The sequence below is a fragment of the Thunnus thynnus genome, chromosome 19 (genome assembly GCF_963924715.1).
Source record: "Thunnus thynnus chromosome 19, fThuThy2.1, whole genome shotgun sequence".
In the NCBI taxonomy this organism is placed as follows: Eukaryota; Metazoa; Chordata; class Actinopteri; order Scombriformes; family Scombridae; genus Thunnus; species Thunnus thynnus.
In genome coordinates, this window is record NC_089535.1 from 7,044,106 (window position 1) to 7,059,948 (window position 15,843).

At 38.5% G+C, this 15,843-nt stretch overlaps 1 protein-coding gene across 1 annotated transcript; it reads left to right on the forward strand.

Annotated features, from left to right (window-relative positions):
• Window positions 1–4,147: 4,147 nt before the first annotated feature.
• On the forward strand, window positions 4,148–15,843 carry LOC137170614 (TNF receptor-associated factor 2-like). Its single transcript, XM_067574115.1, has 11 exons — window positions 4,148–4,343; window positions 5,014–5,223; window positions 5,344–5,422; window positions 7,284–7,382; window positions 7,538–7,699; window positions 7,820–7,894; window positions 9,222–9,296; window positions 9,908–10,483; window positions 10,849–11,026; window positions 11,503–11,651; window positions 12,698–15,843. The coding sequence occupies exons 2-11, from the start codon at window positions 5,036–5,038 to the stop codon at window positions 12,914–12,916; spliced, it is 1,800 nt and encodes a 599-aa protein (XP_067430216.1). The 5' UTR covers window positions 4,148–4,343; window positions 5,014–5,035; the 3' UTR covers window positions 12,917–15,843.

Consider the following 15,843-nt stretch of genomic DNA (forward strand, 5'->3'; position numbering starts at 1 on the left):
TAAGAAGTTTATCTGAAGATAATGAGGATTCAGCAGTATGAATGAGTCAAATAAAGTGGATATCTTCCATATTTACTGTATTTTTGGTGAAAAAATTGTCTTGATGGACAGTGTTTTCCTGTTGAGCTGCATTGGAAGTATAGTAACAAAAAGAGGGACTTTGGCACTAAAAGACTGTAATGTTGAAAGATATCTACCTGATTTGACTCATTTGGATGCTGAAGCTTCATATTAGCTTCAGATAAACTTTTAAATACATTTTTGTACAGAAGGAGGACTGTGGATTTTGTCCCCCATCACTTACATTGTAAGTGCATTATGAAGGGATCTTCTGATGGTCAGTATGAACAGGAGGGATGAAGAATAACGTGTCAGTGTTCATTTGGGCTCCTGACTATTGCTTTAGGACAGACTTGAAAGAAATTGTTAACATATCTATTAAGGTCCCTTGGAGTTACATTCCTACCACTTTAATGATCCTCTGACTTTTCTTCTAGCACCACCAGCAGGTCAAAGTTTTAACTTACAGAAATTCATAGTTCTTTAGTCTTAGGTCTTTATTGAAATATCTTGACAACTATTGGATGGATTGCCATGAAGTTTAGTACATACATTCATGTCCCCATCAGGATAAATTGTGATCAAAGGTGATCCCTTAAAGGACAAGTTCACAGTTTTTCAAGTCTGTCTTAAAACAACAGTCAGGAGCCCAAATGAACATTAAAACAGGTTTTTCTTGCTATAATCATTCGTCCTGTTCATACTGACCATTAGAAGATTCCTTCATAATGCTCTTACAATGTAAGTGATGGGGGACAAAACCCACAGTCCTCCTTCTGTGCAAAAATGTTTTTAGTTTATCTGAAGTTAATACGAAGCTTCAGCGTCCGAATTAGTCAAATCAAATAATCAAATAATCAATTTGAAATACTTTGGTTTGAACCTGCAAAACTCATGACATTCCCATCAGCCTCAGCTCTTTATATAGGAAATATTTAACCTGGTGTGGTGAAAGTGGAAATTTCTTACCAACAACAATAGTGTTGGATTCAGACCAATTGGTGGATACATTTCTCTGTTTCATATAAAATCAGTATAAAGAGGTTGCTGAATGAAATTTCCTCCATGTCTATTAATATAGACTTGTTCATGTTTTCAGCACCATTAAAACATGAACGTTGGTCATCTGGTTAGTTCAGTTAAATCAAGATATCATATATAAGTAAAGCTGTAACCTTTTCTTTGTTGTCTTCGACTGACGATGTTACATTTCAAGTATAATCTCCATCAGTTTACTTCTCTTTTAGTATAAAAATGGGACACAGTATTATAATATTGATCTCCAAACCTTTTCAAAATGCTTGCAGGGTAACAGAAAGTTGTTGACACAAAGTTATCAGATGAAACACAAAGCCAGACAGAACAGTTAGTCCGTTCGCTGCTTTCAGATAAGACACAGCTGAACTAAACAACACGATTACACAATGATCACAGAGGGCATGTTGTAATGCTGGCAGCCTTGTTTCAAACATAAATATAAAAAAAAACATGAAAACACGTGGCTCATTGATGTGTTTTTTAATAGTTTTTTTGGACGACAACAACGGAGGAATAAGATAAAGTTGGATCTATCCATTGCTTGTTCGTCTCTGCACATGAGATTTGATGACCAGCCAGATCATTTTATATAAAGAAGAAGTAAAATATGTTTCAGAGCCTGTAGCTGACGTCCATTTCCTACTTTGTTATGATGTTTTGCGAGTGATTCAACCACTTGAAACAGCTAATTCATAGAGAGAGAGAGAGGTAAAGTTCAAATTCAGATTTAACCGCCTCGATTAACATTTGAATATTTCTGTCTGTGAACAAAAGTATGGAAATTAGTCAGTGAGAAGGATCAACAATAACACACTGACTCGCTGCCACACCCAGTACTCAGCTTGTTAATGGTCATCTCTCTTTGTGGCGTCTGGTTGGTCTAAAATGGTTTGTTTTATGTTATTTGTGCTGTAATGTTTGGACATTGAAAGCAGTTTTCTAATGTTTAAAAGTGTTTTGCTTCTTCTTTGCATTTGATAAATAAATACCAGTGAATAAAATCCATTATTTTTCAATAATTCATAATTAAAAATAAAAATAATAATACTGAAAATAATAATACAATAATACTGAAAATAATACACAGTTTGCTTTTTCTGTACACAAAACAACAATTATTGACTGTAATTTCATTTCTCTTATTTATTTTTTAAAATCTTTTTCATTATTTTAATCTATTTCCTAAAATAAATACAACATATGATCATATTATACACTCAGTCATCAGTTTATCAACAAATCAGTTTTGCTTGAACCTGTTTCCCAGAGGTGTTGATTCAACTTATCAGTTATTTTGGAGTTTGTGCATGAATTTATGATTTTATTTGCACTAGTTTTTCTGCAGATCAGAGTTTGTCGTGACTGTCTGTGCTCTTATATCTGTTTACTTACGGGCCTCCTTAACGTCAGACAGGATGTTTCTAATCGTCAGTATTTCACCTTTTTCTTCCATCCTGTGTCTCTTCTTCAGCTTCCAAACATAAACATGGTCTTTTTTCCTCCTCATCTCCACATCTGACTGTCTCTGTCGGCTCCTCTTCTGCTCGCTCCTCTTCACTCCCACTCTGCGGTGACTCATTCTCATCTTTTTCAGCCCCTGATTTTATTCTTTCGGTGTCATGTTAAAATTATTTCTGTGGCTAATGTGAACACATGCGGTGCATTAAACAGTCTGGAATAAAAAAAAAACAACACATACTGCAGTGTGACATGTAGTTTTCTATCAAGAGTTCAAACACTTATAGACTGGTGATACTGGTGGTACTGTGTACTGGCTTTAATACATACGGTACAGGGGATGGACACAATAATATGAACATCTGTGAGCAAAGAATGCAACCTAATCCAAAGTGAAAACACTACTTTGTGATGTTTACAGCTTATAACTACTTGCTATTACTTGCTATTTTTTCAGATTAAGAGTTTACATGTAAAACAGATCATGTTTTTTGTATATTTCTTATATTTATAATGAATTTAAATCACTTTGTAACAATCTGTTTCCACTGCCTGTTGATAAGGTGCTGTATATCTGTGTATATATAATAAATAAATATCACTGTGGGCAAATGTGGGCATTTTGCATTATCAGTACTTTTACTTTTAATACTTTAGGTACATTTTGCAACTTATACTCATTACTTGTAATGGAGTATTTTTATACGGTGTTACTTAAAGTCCCTCTCTACTCAAAAATGTGTTTTTCTTGTTGTTTTTGTCTCAAAGTTTGACGCTAGAAGCCTGTTTTCACATTTATCTGCCGAAAGAGGAAAAGTTTCTCCAGAAATCTGAGTTTAAGGCGTGCACATACGAGAATGATTTATGACATCATAACTAGTTTGGATCCAATTGACGTCCACTATTCAACTTTTAAGTTGTGTAATGTTGAAACTTGATACCTGCAGTGCACACACACACACACTGAGAACGGACTTTTCAGTGAACTATAGGAGACATCTTGTGTCCAGCAGTTACAGTTTTGAAATGAACAATTGGTACACATTCATAGATGTTGAAATTTTTATTGAAGGAGAAGGAGAAGATGTCATTCTAAGGATTTTAATGAGGTAAATGAACTTTTTTTGTGCAAAAAATTATTATTCAAAAAAGAGCATTTTATATACATCTTAAAACATGTCTGAAGGGCATCTTTAGGAATTTTAACAAGGTAATTGAGCTGTTGTGTGTGTGTGTGTTTGTGTTGTGGGGGGTATACTGTTCAAAACAGCATTTATATATGTTTGAAAGGGCATCTTTCAGTAAAAGAACCTAATATTTCCTCCAGCACTGAACATAACCTGTTAATAAGAACACAAATAAAATGACAGATGCAAAAAAGCAGAAGCATTAAAAACAAACGCTTTTATAAAACATGTGAAATGGATGTGTGTGTGTATATGTGTGTGTGTGTGTGTATGTGTGTGTGTTTGCACATTAATGCGTCCGCCTACTCCTGCGCTACCAACCAATGGCTCGCACGCCTCCACATCTCCGCTGCCTATCAGCCCGTGTTCAGCCCACTGCATGACGTAACACCCAGTCTGAAAGTGCAATGGCGATATTGGACAATAACAGCCATCGCTTTTGGGGACCACATCTATATTATGTGGCTGACGTTAAAGAAAACACATCCAGCCGGCTGCAGAACCACATCTAAGATCGGCACAGTGCGCGAGCGTCAACGTGCGACCGGGAAAGGTGATTTCACAGCCTCCGCGCGCGATGACAGTTTAGACTAAACGCTGGTGAGTGCAAACTCTGTGGTGATTGCAACACTATTTGCAAAGGCTTTTTTTTCTTTCTTTCTTCTTCTTCTTCTCCAGTAAACGGTCTCTTGCAGCCAGCCAAGCTTCAGATCTCAAAGGGGCGTGGCGGCGTGCTGGGTACCACTTCTGACTAAAGGATGCTGATAGCTTAGCAACAGCGACAAGGAAGAGAGGGGGGGAGAGAAAAAAAAAGGAAGGAGAGGAGAGACAATGGATGTGCGATCTGTCAGCAGCGTTACTGGGTAGGCTGAGCAGTGTGTGTGTGTGTGTGTCAGAGAGAGAGAGAGAGAGAGAGAGAGAGAGAGACAGCCGGCGATCACCAGTTTGTGCCAAGTCAACTACAAGGAGCCATGAATGCAGAGTCGAAATGTAAACAAAGGGTGTGGGCCTTTCAGCTGGCCTGTGATGCTCCACCAGAGAGAGAGAGAGGAACCATTACTGCTGTTGATTAAAGCAGGATAAGATTTTTTTTTTTACACACAGTCATGTTTGATGGCTGACTGTGTGTGTGTGTGTGTTTTGGAGCTGTTTAAACAGTTGAAATATTCACTTACAGCTAAATTTATCAGGATTCATTTCTTTCGTCTTCCAATCTAAAGATTCAAGTGAAAGGTTTTTCCTTGCTTTCTTTTTTTTTTTTCTCCTCCAGGTGTGACGTGTGAACAGACACCATGGCCACACAGGAACCGTCCCCTCCCTCGTCCATGGAGAGCAATAAACCCGGCTTCCCCAAGAAGATCCTGGGCAATAAGCTGGAGGACAAGCACCTGTGCAACTGCTGCCATAATATACTGAGACGACCGTTTCAAGCCCAGTGTGGACATCGCTTCTGTTCCTACTGCTTCAACAGGACCGTCAGGTGAGAAACTAAAGAAGGCAATACTTTGCCGACTAATGACAGGAGAGTCTGCCATGTTTGTTTTTTTTGGGGGTGTTTTGGATTTGTAGTATATCAGCATGTATTGTTGTTGCGTTGCAGTAATGGACCCCAGAAATGCAACGCTTGCATTAAAGAGGATATTTTTGAGGAGCCCACATCGATTTTGAAACAAGGATGTGTGAGTATTAATGTGTTTTTATCCAGTATAAAGAAAAAGGAAGAAAATGTTTTCTTGTGTTGTAACTTTTCTTTAATGAAACTGAATGTCATGATTGAATTTAAGCATCAGTGAATACATATAATTTGTACAACAGCAGCTTCAATAGTCTTTTCATCAAAGTACTTTGGATTATTTACATTATTGATTATTTTCTTGATTCATTAATTAATGGTTTGGTTCTATTAAATATCAGAAAATGGTGAAAAAGTTTCCCAGAGCCCAAGGAGACGTCTTAAAATACCTTATTTTATCCGACCAACACTCCAAAACCCCAAAATAATCAGTTTGTTACTACATGTAACAAATCCTCACAACTGAAAAGATGGAAGAAGGAAATGTTTGGCATTTTTGCTTGAAAATTGACTTAAACTGTTGTTAGAATGATGCATTTGAGTAATAATAATAACTTTACTTATATAGCACCTTTCAAAAACAAATGTACAAAGTGCTTTGCAGTAAAATACAAAACATAGAAGATAAAACAAGACAAACTAATTAAAAACAGTTACAACAACTTAAACATTTAAGTATATACATAACTGTACATTTCTGTATTTAAATTTAGGATACATATATGCTCAGTGATGTTATATCCTTCCGTTGATGCTCTCTGATGACAGAAATAATCACTCGATCACCGAGACGCTGCAGCAAAGACGCTAATGACACTAATGAGGAAGCACATGTAAAGACAAAAACTACACTAAGTAGTTACAGATGTCTTCAGGGCTTGAAAGCAGGTGTTCGTCCCACAGAATTCCACTTGACTGTCGATCTTTTCAGCTTCAGTTTCATTTTGACGTGTTTTAATTGATTTCAGTTTCATTTTGACGTCTCTGTACAGCATATCAGATAGAGATTATCTGTAATTTTCCAGATGTTACTCCAGAACTTCACTCCCACTCTGGGCATAAAAAGTGTACGAGACAGCATCAGGTGCACAGATGATCCTAAAACGTGTTAAACCTTAAGGGATATGGCTGGCTATTTTCTATATTTTTCTTATTGCCAAAAAATCTGATGTGCAGAGCCAAACCAACAATGAACTGATCCTACTTACAAGTATTGTGCGTGTATTCAAAGTCTAAAATATCTTATTCCTCTGCGTCATAGACCTCTGTTGTTGTCCAAAAACTATTAAAAACACATCCTTCTCACGAAAGCAGCAAATTATCACATTTGAAAAGCTGGAACCATTAAATGTTTGGCTTTAAACCAAATAGTTCCCGGTACTGATGAGCCACAGAGACTAACTAGAACTAAACCAGAAGATAAATGTCCCTTTGGGGCATTTCCACCACATCTGAAGAACCATGAAGATCAGGCTAGACCAGTCACAGATTTTAAAAACGACAGCAGTCTTAGTAACTCTTCGCCGTTGCCGTGATGTTCTCAATAAACTTGTGCAAACAGGACAAGAATCTCATTTCTTGTAATAACGGATGAGAATGAACTTGCCTACACACAATCCAGCATTGACTTTGAGGGCTTGTTCAGACCAGAAGTGTAAAAACAGCCTCAAGCCTCATTTGCGGGCAGATAAATACAATAAGATATGAAAGAATCATAGCGTGCAGGGTTTTTTTTTCTCTCTCTCTCAAGCATCATGTAAAAACTCACAGTATGCAACGCTGAAAGATATTCTCCGACAAGGAGAAGAAAAATAAACAAACAAAAAGAAATATTTGTCGATCCGGCGCCGTTGAATTCACATCTTTCCCCAACATAGATATTCTGTGATGGAAAAGGACAGCTGGAGCAGCGCTGCACAGACACAGTGTGACAGCAGATCCCTTTGTTTTCCTCTGTGTTTTTTCAGGCTTTTCCTGACAATGCAGTTCGAAGGGAAGTTGAAAACCTTTCAGCTGTTTGTATCAATGAAAGTTGCACTTGGAAAGGCAGCATTAAAGAGTATGAGGTCAGTTTCTCCTACATGTTTGTTTGATAGATACATAAGGTTATGGATTTTAAAAAATGTGTTGTTTTTACTGATATCCATGGACAAATGTGTATCTATTTAGACAGTTAAAGTAAATTCTTTACAGGTTCATCTTAATCTCTACTTTTTCACAGCTGAACCACGAGGGGAAGTGCGAGTTCATGATCATCCCCTGCCCCTCCTGTAAAGAACGAATTCGCTTCAATGAACAGGAGCGCCATAATGAGCGCGAGTGCCCTGAGCGAACACTCAACTGCAAGTACTGCAAGGAGCCATTTCACTTCAAAAACATCAAGGTTAGAAATTATTTATAAAAACTTAAGATGCTCGGCTTGTCTGGGACTGTGCTGCAGATCACAGGAGCTGTTTGTCATTTAAAGAAGCACTGTCTTTTTTTTTTTCTTTCTTTCTTTCAGGCACATGATGAGATCTGTCCCAAGTACCCGATGATCTGTGAAGGCTGTGCCAAGAAGAAAATACCCAGAGAAAAGGTAAAATCTGTAAATAACATGTAGAGGAGAAGGAAACATGTTGTAAAATACATCATAAATCACAGCTAGCTGTAGATACTTATTTCAAGTCTGTGCCTCTCATGTGTTGTCACATGGCTAATCCTCTCTTGTTCCAGAAAAACACCTTGAAATCTTTGAAAAACCCAGAAGGTTGTTTAAAGGGGACATATCATACACGTTTCCAGATCTATATTTATATTCTTGGGCTCTACTGGAATATCTTTGCATGATTTACAGTTAAAATCTCCTTATTTATCTTATGTTTCGCCTCAGTTCAGCCTCTGTCTGAAACAGGCTGGTTTAGCTCCTGTCTCTTTAAGACCCGCCCCCTAATGAGCCCACTCTGTTCTGATTGGTTAGCTTCCAGAAGCTTCCACCACCATCTGAGGCTATGTAAACAAACAGTAGTGGTAGGATTTCACTAATTTTTACCATTCTTTATTCAAAATGTCAACTTAATGTCAACTTCTAAAATATATTTGTACATGTTCGATCTGAAATATGCAAATGCAATGAAACGGATGGCCGCGTGTGGGCATGCGCGAACAATCTGACATCATCACGAGGAGGAAGTAGAGGTAACATTACAAATGAAGTGTTCAGACCAGGCTGTAGCTCTGACTTTTGACTTACAGGGAGCATTTTTACATATGTTCACCTCAATTTTTTGAATTTTATCTATGTTTAACATTGACATCTGACATTATAACAGTATATCAATGACAGAAAATCATAAAAACATATAATAGAAGATATTCCCAGAATCCTTTTTCCAGAAGACTTTTCTAACCATCTGGATGGAAAAATAGCTGTGACTCTGTTTCCTATCCAGGTAGAGATGACATATATCCTTGCTCATTTTGTACAACACAAGAAAGATATAAAGGTGGTATTTTTCATTTCTGAATGAAAATGTAAAATGATAGAAAGTAACATCATGTTATTGATTTTGAAATTTTGCTTTAAGTCATATAAATCAAGTATTGGATTAGAAAAAGTGGCGCAACTTGGAAAATGGAGTTAAAAATCAGTCTTATAATGTAGCAGATGGAATATTTGTTATCTAGATGGTTAGTAGAGTCTTTGAGGATTCTGGAAATACCTTCAGAGTTGTGGTAAGTGTTGTTAAAGAAATGTCTGGGTTTTTGAAAGATCCCCACGTTTACATTCTTTCTGTCATGTGTTGAATGTAATGATGATACATGAGAGGCACAAATGGAGGCTAGTAGCTCCGATGCTAAGTTTGCTAATTCGTTAATTTCTCAGAAAATTATGTTTAATGGCCTTTTTTTGTTTTCTTTTCTAGTATGTGGACCATATTAAATTCTGCAGCAAATTCAGAACTCCGTGTCGATTTCATGTCGTGGGATGTGACATGTCTGTAAGTAGCCTGATTGTATTCTCAATTACTTTATATATTCACTCATACATTCATATCAGGGACTGTATGAATGTTATTAGTGGGGAAAGGAGGGTAGTCTGAATTTAGTGGGAAGGAATGAGAGGGTCCCAGATTAATTGTTCCGTTTTGAGATTAATTGTAAAAATAAAAAAATAAAATGGTTACATCACAAAGATGGTTTTTGTTTTGATATTTAACGCTGCACTCTCTGGAAGCGTCTCCAACACACCCGACCATGTGACTCATGCATCATGTAATCAAGCTGACGGACAGTCAGACGTCTGATCTCATACTTATCACGCTATAGCATCATCTGAGCTAATCCAGATATGTTTTTATTGAGTAGAATCAGGGGGTAGAGCTGCAGTCTGTGCTTGTTTCACCCATTCTGTTGTCAAAAGTTTATTAAAAAAGTTCTTTATTCAAAAGTGGAATGTACTTAGTTTTGTCAAGTTTTCCATAAATATATTATTTTGAGATATTGAGAGGAAGGGTATTGTGATTTGTGGATGTTGTGATTTTATACCTTAATTTATGGATCCAAAGAAAATACTAATAAAGCTCTTCTTCTGTGGGATTCCTCTTTGTAGGTGGAGAAGGAAAAAATTCATGACCACGAGCGCGCCTTTGCCTACGAGCACCTCAATCTGCTGCTGCACTACATCATGGGCATGAAAGTGAGCATGGAGGGCCTGCAGCCCCAGGGACTGGAACTAGCTGGACACAAACTGGTGGAACTCCAGCAGTCCCTCCGGGAGCTCGAGGCCAGAGTCTCCCAGCTCAGCACCACCTCCTCTGGGCCTCCCGTGCAGGGAGCCGCCGCCGCCGCCGCCGCCTCCTCATCTTCCAGCTCCGGTCCCCCTGGTCCACCCACTTCAGCTCCTCTCCCTCCACCTCCCACTCTGGCTCCCACTCTCTCCGTGTCTACCTCCTTCACACCTTTGCCCAGCTCGGTGGGCGCGGCGTTGGAGCTCCAGCTCCACAGCGAGAAGACCAAGGTGGCCGAGCTGGGCCGCAGGTGCACAGAACTCGAAGTTAAAGCCGGCACGTTTGAAAATGTGGTGTGTGTCCTGAACAGAGAGGTGGAGAGGTTCGCCACCACCATGGAAGCCAGCAACCGTCAGCACAAACTGGACCAGGATAAGATCGAGGCTCTGAGTAATAAGGTAGTCGACTAGATGAACTCTTCAGCTGTAAAAGTGGAGTTGAACTGAGGCAGAGCTGGATTACCATGCAAATATCATCATTTAAAATGATATTCTAACTCAAATCTGTTTTTGAGTGTCAAATTCTACCTCCTTTAGCATTAAAAGTGGCTATAAAATGTGCGTAGTTTCTCCTGTTATGGAGAACTGAAGCTTGGAGAAGTACAAGCTTTTTATAGCCATTTTTCACACCTACAGGAATGAGTATTTGAATCTCAAAAGACACATTTTTAGTGGAGTATCACCTGTTTTTATGCTGCAGATATTGAATGGATTGAATGAAGAATTTGTGATCTTGTAAAGGTCATTGTATGTTTGTTTTGCAGGTGCGACAGCTGGAGAGGACAGTGGGGCTGAAGGACCTGACAGTTGCTGAGATGGAGGGCCGGCTGAGAGAAATGTCTGCTACAACCTTTGATGGCGTTTTTGTCTGGAGGATTTCTGATTTCGCCAAAAAGAGACAGGATGCCATCGCAGGTCGAGCCCCTGCCATGTTCTCACCAGGTAACATTCTGCACATCGTTCATTATTGCAGAGTAGAGTGTCCTAAGTGTCCTACATTTTGGGCCCAATCTGAGTCAAACCTGTAGAAATCCTACCAGAACCAAACCTGTATGAATCCATTTTCAAAAAAATAAGAGACTCAATCCAAAAGGAACACAAAGACAGTGAGATCTGGTCCAAAATGATGAACCACCAAGACAGTTCACACTCTCCATCTTGAGTCAAAATACACATTTTTCTCCTGCTATGATTATGGCACCCCATGTGTTAAAAACTGATACCAAGTAAACTCAGATCCACTCACATATCAACACACAAACTCAAGACCTGAGACCCCACCCAACCAGATTAGATAGAGTATATTTTTGAGTTCGCAGGTCAGGTCATGGTTACTAGAAACTAGTAGCCTTTAGAGCGTTATTACAGAAGCCTCATTATCTATAAATGACAACAGCTGAATTTCCTTTCCCTTTCAGCTTTCTACACGAGTAAGTACGGCTACAAGATGTGTCTGCGGATCTATCTGAACGGAGATGGGACAGGGCGTGGCAGCCACTTGTCCTTGTTCTTTGTGGTGATGAGGGGACTGAGTGACGCTCTGCTCAAATGGCCCTTCAACCAGAAGGTAAAAGTCACACAGGCACTAAAGATCTGCTTCCCTTTTTAGGTGCTAAACAATCAAATTGTGTTTGTTGTTATTTACTAAAGGACAGTACAGATCACATGGAAGACGTGTCATGCAATATGTATTTTAAGGCAGTAAATTAAAGGTGCTTTGTAAAGTTACTTCACTGGAGTGTACTACTCAGAACCATGTTACAAGATCAACCTGTTATTTTTCATGATTTCACCTTTCTGTTTCCTGCATTGGCCTCCTGCTGGACTATTTTTAAATGATCATATCCAGTGTGATATAATTGAAGCAGCCAGTAATACTCAATAAGTAGTTGTATTATTTTTCTTATGTTTACAGAATTAATCTTGTTAAAGGAGTTTGAATGATTTTCCAAAAATCTAGAGCTGCAACGATTAGTCGATTCATCAGTTGTTGGTCGACCATCAGCTGTTTTGATAATTGAATTATTTTTTTTACTAATTTTTTAAAGCAAAAATGCCAAACATATGTTGGTTGCAACTTCTCAAATGTGAGAATTTGAAGCTTTTCTGTGATGGTAAACTGAATATCTTTGGACTGTTGACTGAGCAAAACAGGATATTTGAAGATATTTCTTTGAGCTTTAAGATCTTTAAGAAACAGACATTTTATAGACAAAACAATTAAACAGTTAATCAAGAAAATAATCGTTATAGTTGCACCCCTATAAAAATCTCCCACATTTATTTTTCATGATCATAATGAGCTGACAACATCTAGCTATATTTCCTCTTGTGAGATTAAGGCACACCTCCAGCTCCAAAAGTGTCTTCTCTACAACCAAATTCACATTAAGCAGAAGAAAACTTCTATATTTGCACTTCATTGCTTTCCAGACACAACACATGTCAGAACAGTCTAGTTTCAGATCTTATTTAGTGGCACATTTGATGAACTAAATTGAAAAATGATGGTAATTTGTGACAGGCTCAGCTAATATCCCCCAAAGTTTTCAACAGTGGATAACGCTGTTTTAAGCATCTACACATATTCTCTCTCATTTGTCTTATTTCCAGGTGACTCTGATGCTGCTGGACCAGAGCAACAGGGAGCACATCATCGACGCCTTTCGACCCGATGTCACTTCCTCTTCCTTCCAGAGACCCGTGAGCGAGATGAACATCGCCAGCGGCTGTCCGCTCTTCTGCCCGCTCTCCAAGCTCGATGCCAAGAACTCTTACATCCGCGACGACACCATCTTCATCAAGGCGATCGTGGACCTCACCGGCCTCTAGATGGTTCCACAGGGGTGATACAGTTTGGCAACCAGGCAGCTCTTTGACCATTATGGCTTCATTTTTGGCTCAATCATGGTCTCTTTAGGGCTCTGTTCAGGCATCTTACTGTCCCCTGCAGCTTTAGGGAGACAAACATGCTTGCAACTGTATGCTGCATGTGGCTGCAGTTTGCTCAGTCCAGACGGCGCTGGCATTGTCATACCCGGTGGTCTCTATACGCGAGAACCACTGTCATCGCTGTACATTTCGGGTGCAAAACTTTTCAGGATTTTCTTTTGACATCACAGCACCACTCTCACGGTGATAAAATGTCACTTCAGTTCTGCACATAAGTTTTGAGTTAAAAGGACACAGGAAGCGAGCACCAGTGCAGCAGCGCGATGCAGTGCAGTGTTGAGTAGAAGCAGAGACGTCAGAGTGAACAGTCGGAGTGAATAGTGTCTTTATTTTTCTTAATCTCCTGCTTTTTTCCGAAGACGTGGCATTACAGAACATGCAGACTGTGTTAGAACAGGCTTGTAGATAACAGATAGTAAATGTGATCATTCTGATGTCACTGTAAAGCTGGCAGTAGACTTATAATAGAGTTAGAGCGTGGCTTGATGCAGTTTTTGCTTTTTCTTACAGATTGTGGATATTGTGAGCTTCTCAATTCCAGTGTCGAGTGAATTTGCATAGACAAACGTGGAGTTATGTTATGAATAAGATTACAGGCATATATTTTTTTTTTGCCTTTATTGTGCAAAGTGCATGCCGCCGGCGTTTTAAGTATAAAATTGCGCCTTATATTTTGATTGAGCTTTACGAAGGTTCCTCGTTTGTTGTTAAACTTGTTAGTGAATTAGCCATCCGTGATGGTGGACATTGCCTGCATGTCTTTGGAAACAGGCTATCTACTTGTAAAGTTACTGTTGCGTATTTGTTCCTATTAGGGGTTGGTGGTTCTGATTGGTGGTTTGGTACATCTGTGGAAGATACAGTGGAGTTACCAAGGAGTCAGGGCAGCTTGCCAGTCAAGCCTGAGGCATAAAACTTACATGTGTTTTTGTCTCTGACAAACATACATCACTGGAGTTTTTCCCCAGGATATGCTCACTAAACTCATATCTCAACACATAGTACTGTGCCCCACCACAGATTGAGGTTAACACAGATTCCACGAAATGAAGGAATTGTTTGTTCCTTGTTTTCTGTCCATAATACAGTGCATATATGTGTTTCTGCTGCTCTAAGATAGAATACTGGTGTGATTCTAATATATATATTGGTGCAAATATACATGAGGTAAATGTGTGTGGAGGTTGAGAGGCTGAAACAAGATGAAAACAAGAGATTGTAGTACTTTGTTGTAGGTCACAGGCCGTTGTTGACATTATTTATTGCGGATTGATGTTCAGTGCTGCCCCAGATAAGCCTTTAAACTTTGGTGTTTTAGCTATACTGATTCACTGATTTCTAATGAGGCACCACAAATCGAACAGAAAACCTAGAGTATATCTGATTCAGCTGTTTCTGTAATTTTTCTATGTGTCCACCAGAGATTGCTGTTCTACTTACTTAGCATGCATGCTGAGGTTTTAAGGTTCACGCTGGCCTGTTTGAAAACCAGTCTCGACCTGTATTGAAACCTCTCTGTGCATGGGAGGCTTCAATTCATATTCACTATGGAGTTTCACATTGGTTTCCTCTGTGAGCCACGTGTGAAAGCGTTTATTTGTATTTGTTTGGATGAAAATACGTAATCATAGAATAGCTAATTATGTTATATCTGGCTCTGCCTCTGTTCAACAGAAGCACTTGCCTATATTCATAGCAATTTATAAATATGTATCTTTCATATCATAATGTTGAAATAATCTATATATCAATGTTAATATACACAAGATGTTATAATAAACATAGTATTACTGAATACCTTATTAATTCTATAGCTATATACCAACTTTTTGTTTGTCAAGATGGTTTGAACAGGCCAGGACAACCCCTTTGTGCAGTAAGGACTTATGATTCCTTCTAGAGTGCAATATATGATTACGTCTGTTAGATTTTGATGACATTTTGACTTTAAGGGTTTACAGAGGTCATACTCGACTTATTTGTTTACATTACTCATTATGGCGCTGAAGAACTGCAACCAATTTTGAACTTTCCAAGGAAATATGGTGCTTTCCTTGCCATACTCTACTTGATATCACTACCATGGGAATCTCTAGTCAGGAGCTGTTTATGAAGCTCACTGAGGAGATAAGTAAGGGGAGGATTTTTAGAAAGATACCATTTTAATGTTGAGAAATTTAAGCTATGTACAGTAAGTGGGTTTCTATTCTTAACTTAAAAACCTTTCAATGAAGACTGAGCATGTAATAAGTAGAATTACATGAACTTTTTAAACCTTGAGTGTTCTTGTAATGTGCCAAAATCAAATATTACCTCCAATATACTAACAATGATGTATTGCAAGGTGTATTTTATGTTCTATGCTAAAATATGGTGCCAAATATAAGTTTGTGCTGCGTGTATTGTATGTATATGCGAGTGTGTGCGTGTGTGTGTGTGTGTGCGTGCGTGCATGTGTGCAATTTTAAAATGATGCATGGAAGCACCAGAGGAGATAATTAATACTGTCCCATAAAAACTATCCTCAAATTACAGATCCTCCCAAGGTTTTTTTTTTGAATGTAAGCTTTAATTCAGTTGGGTTTTTTTCTGATAACACAACTGCAGTTCTGTAATGTGATGCAGTTGACTTAAACCAACTTTATTTGTGCACTTTGTATTGGTTGTTTGTCCAAACAGGGTATTTTGTTGAGTGACTTATGTACCTTGAAATCAGAGCCATATATAAATATATATATTCTGATGTTGATAATTGATGTATTATGCTAAAAAGAACTTGCAGTATGTAATAAAGTTTGTTGGTTTCA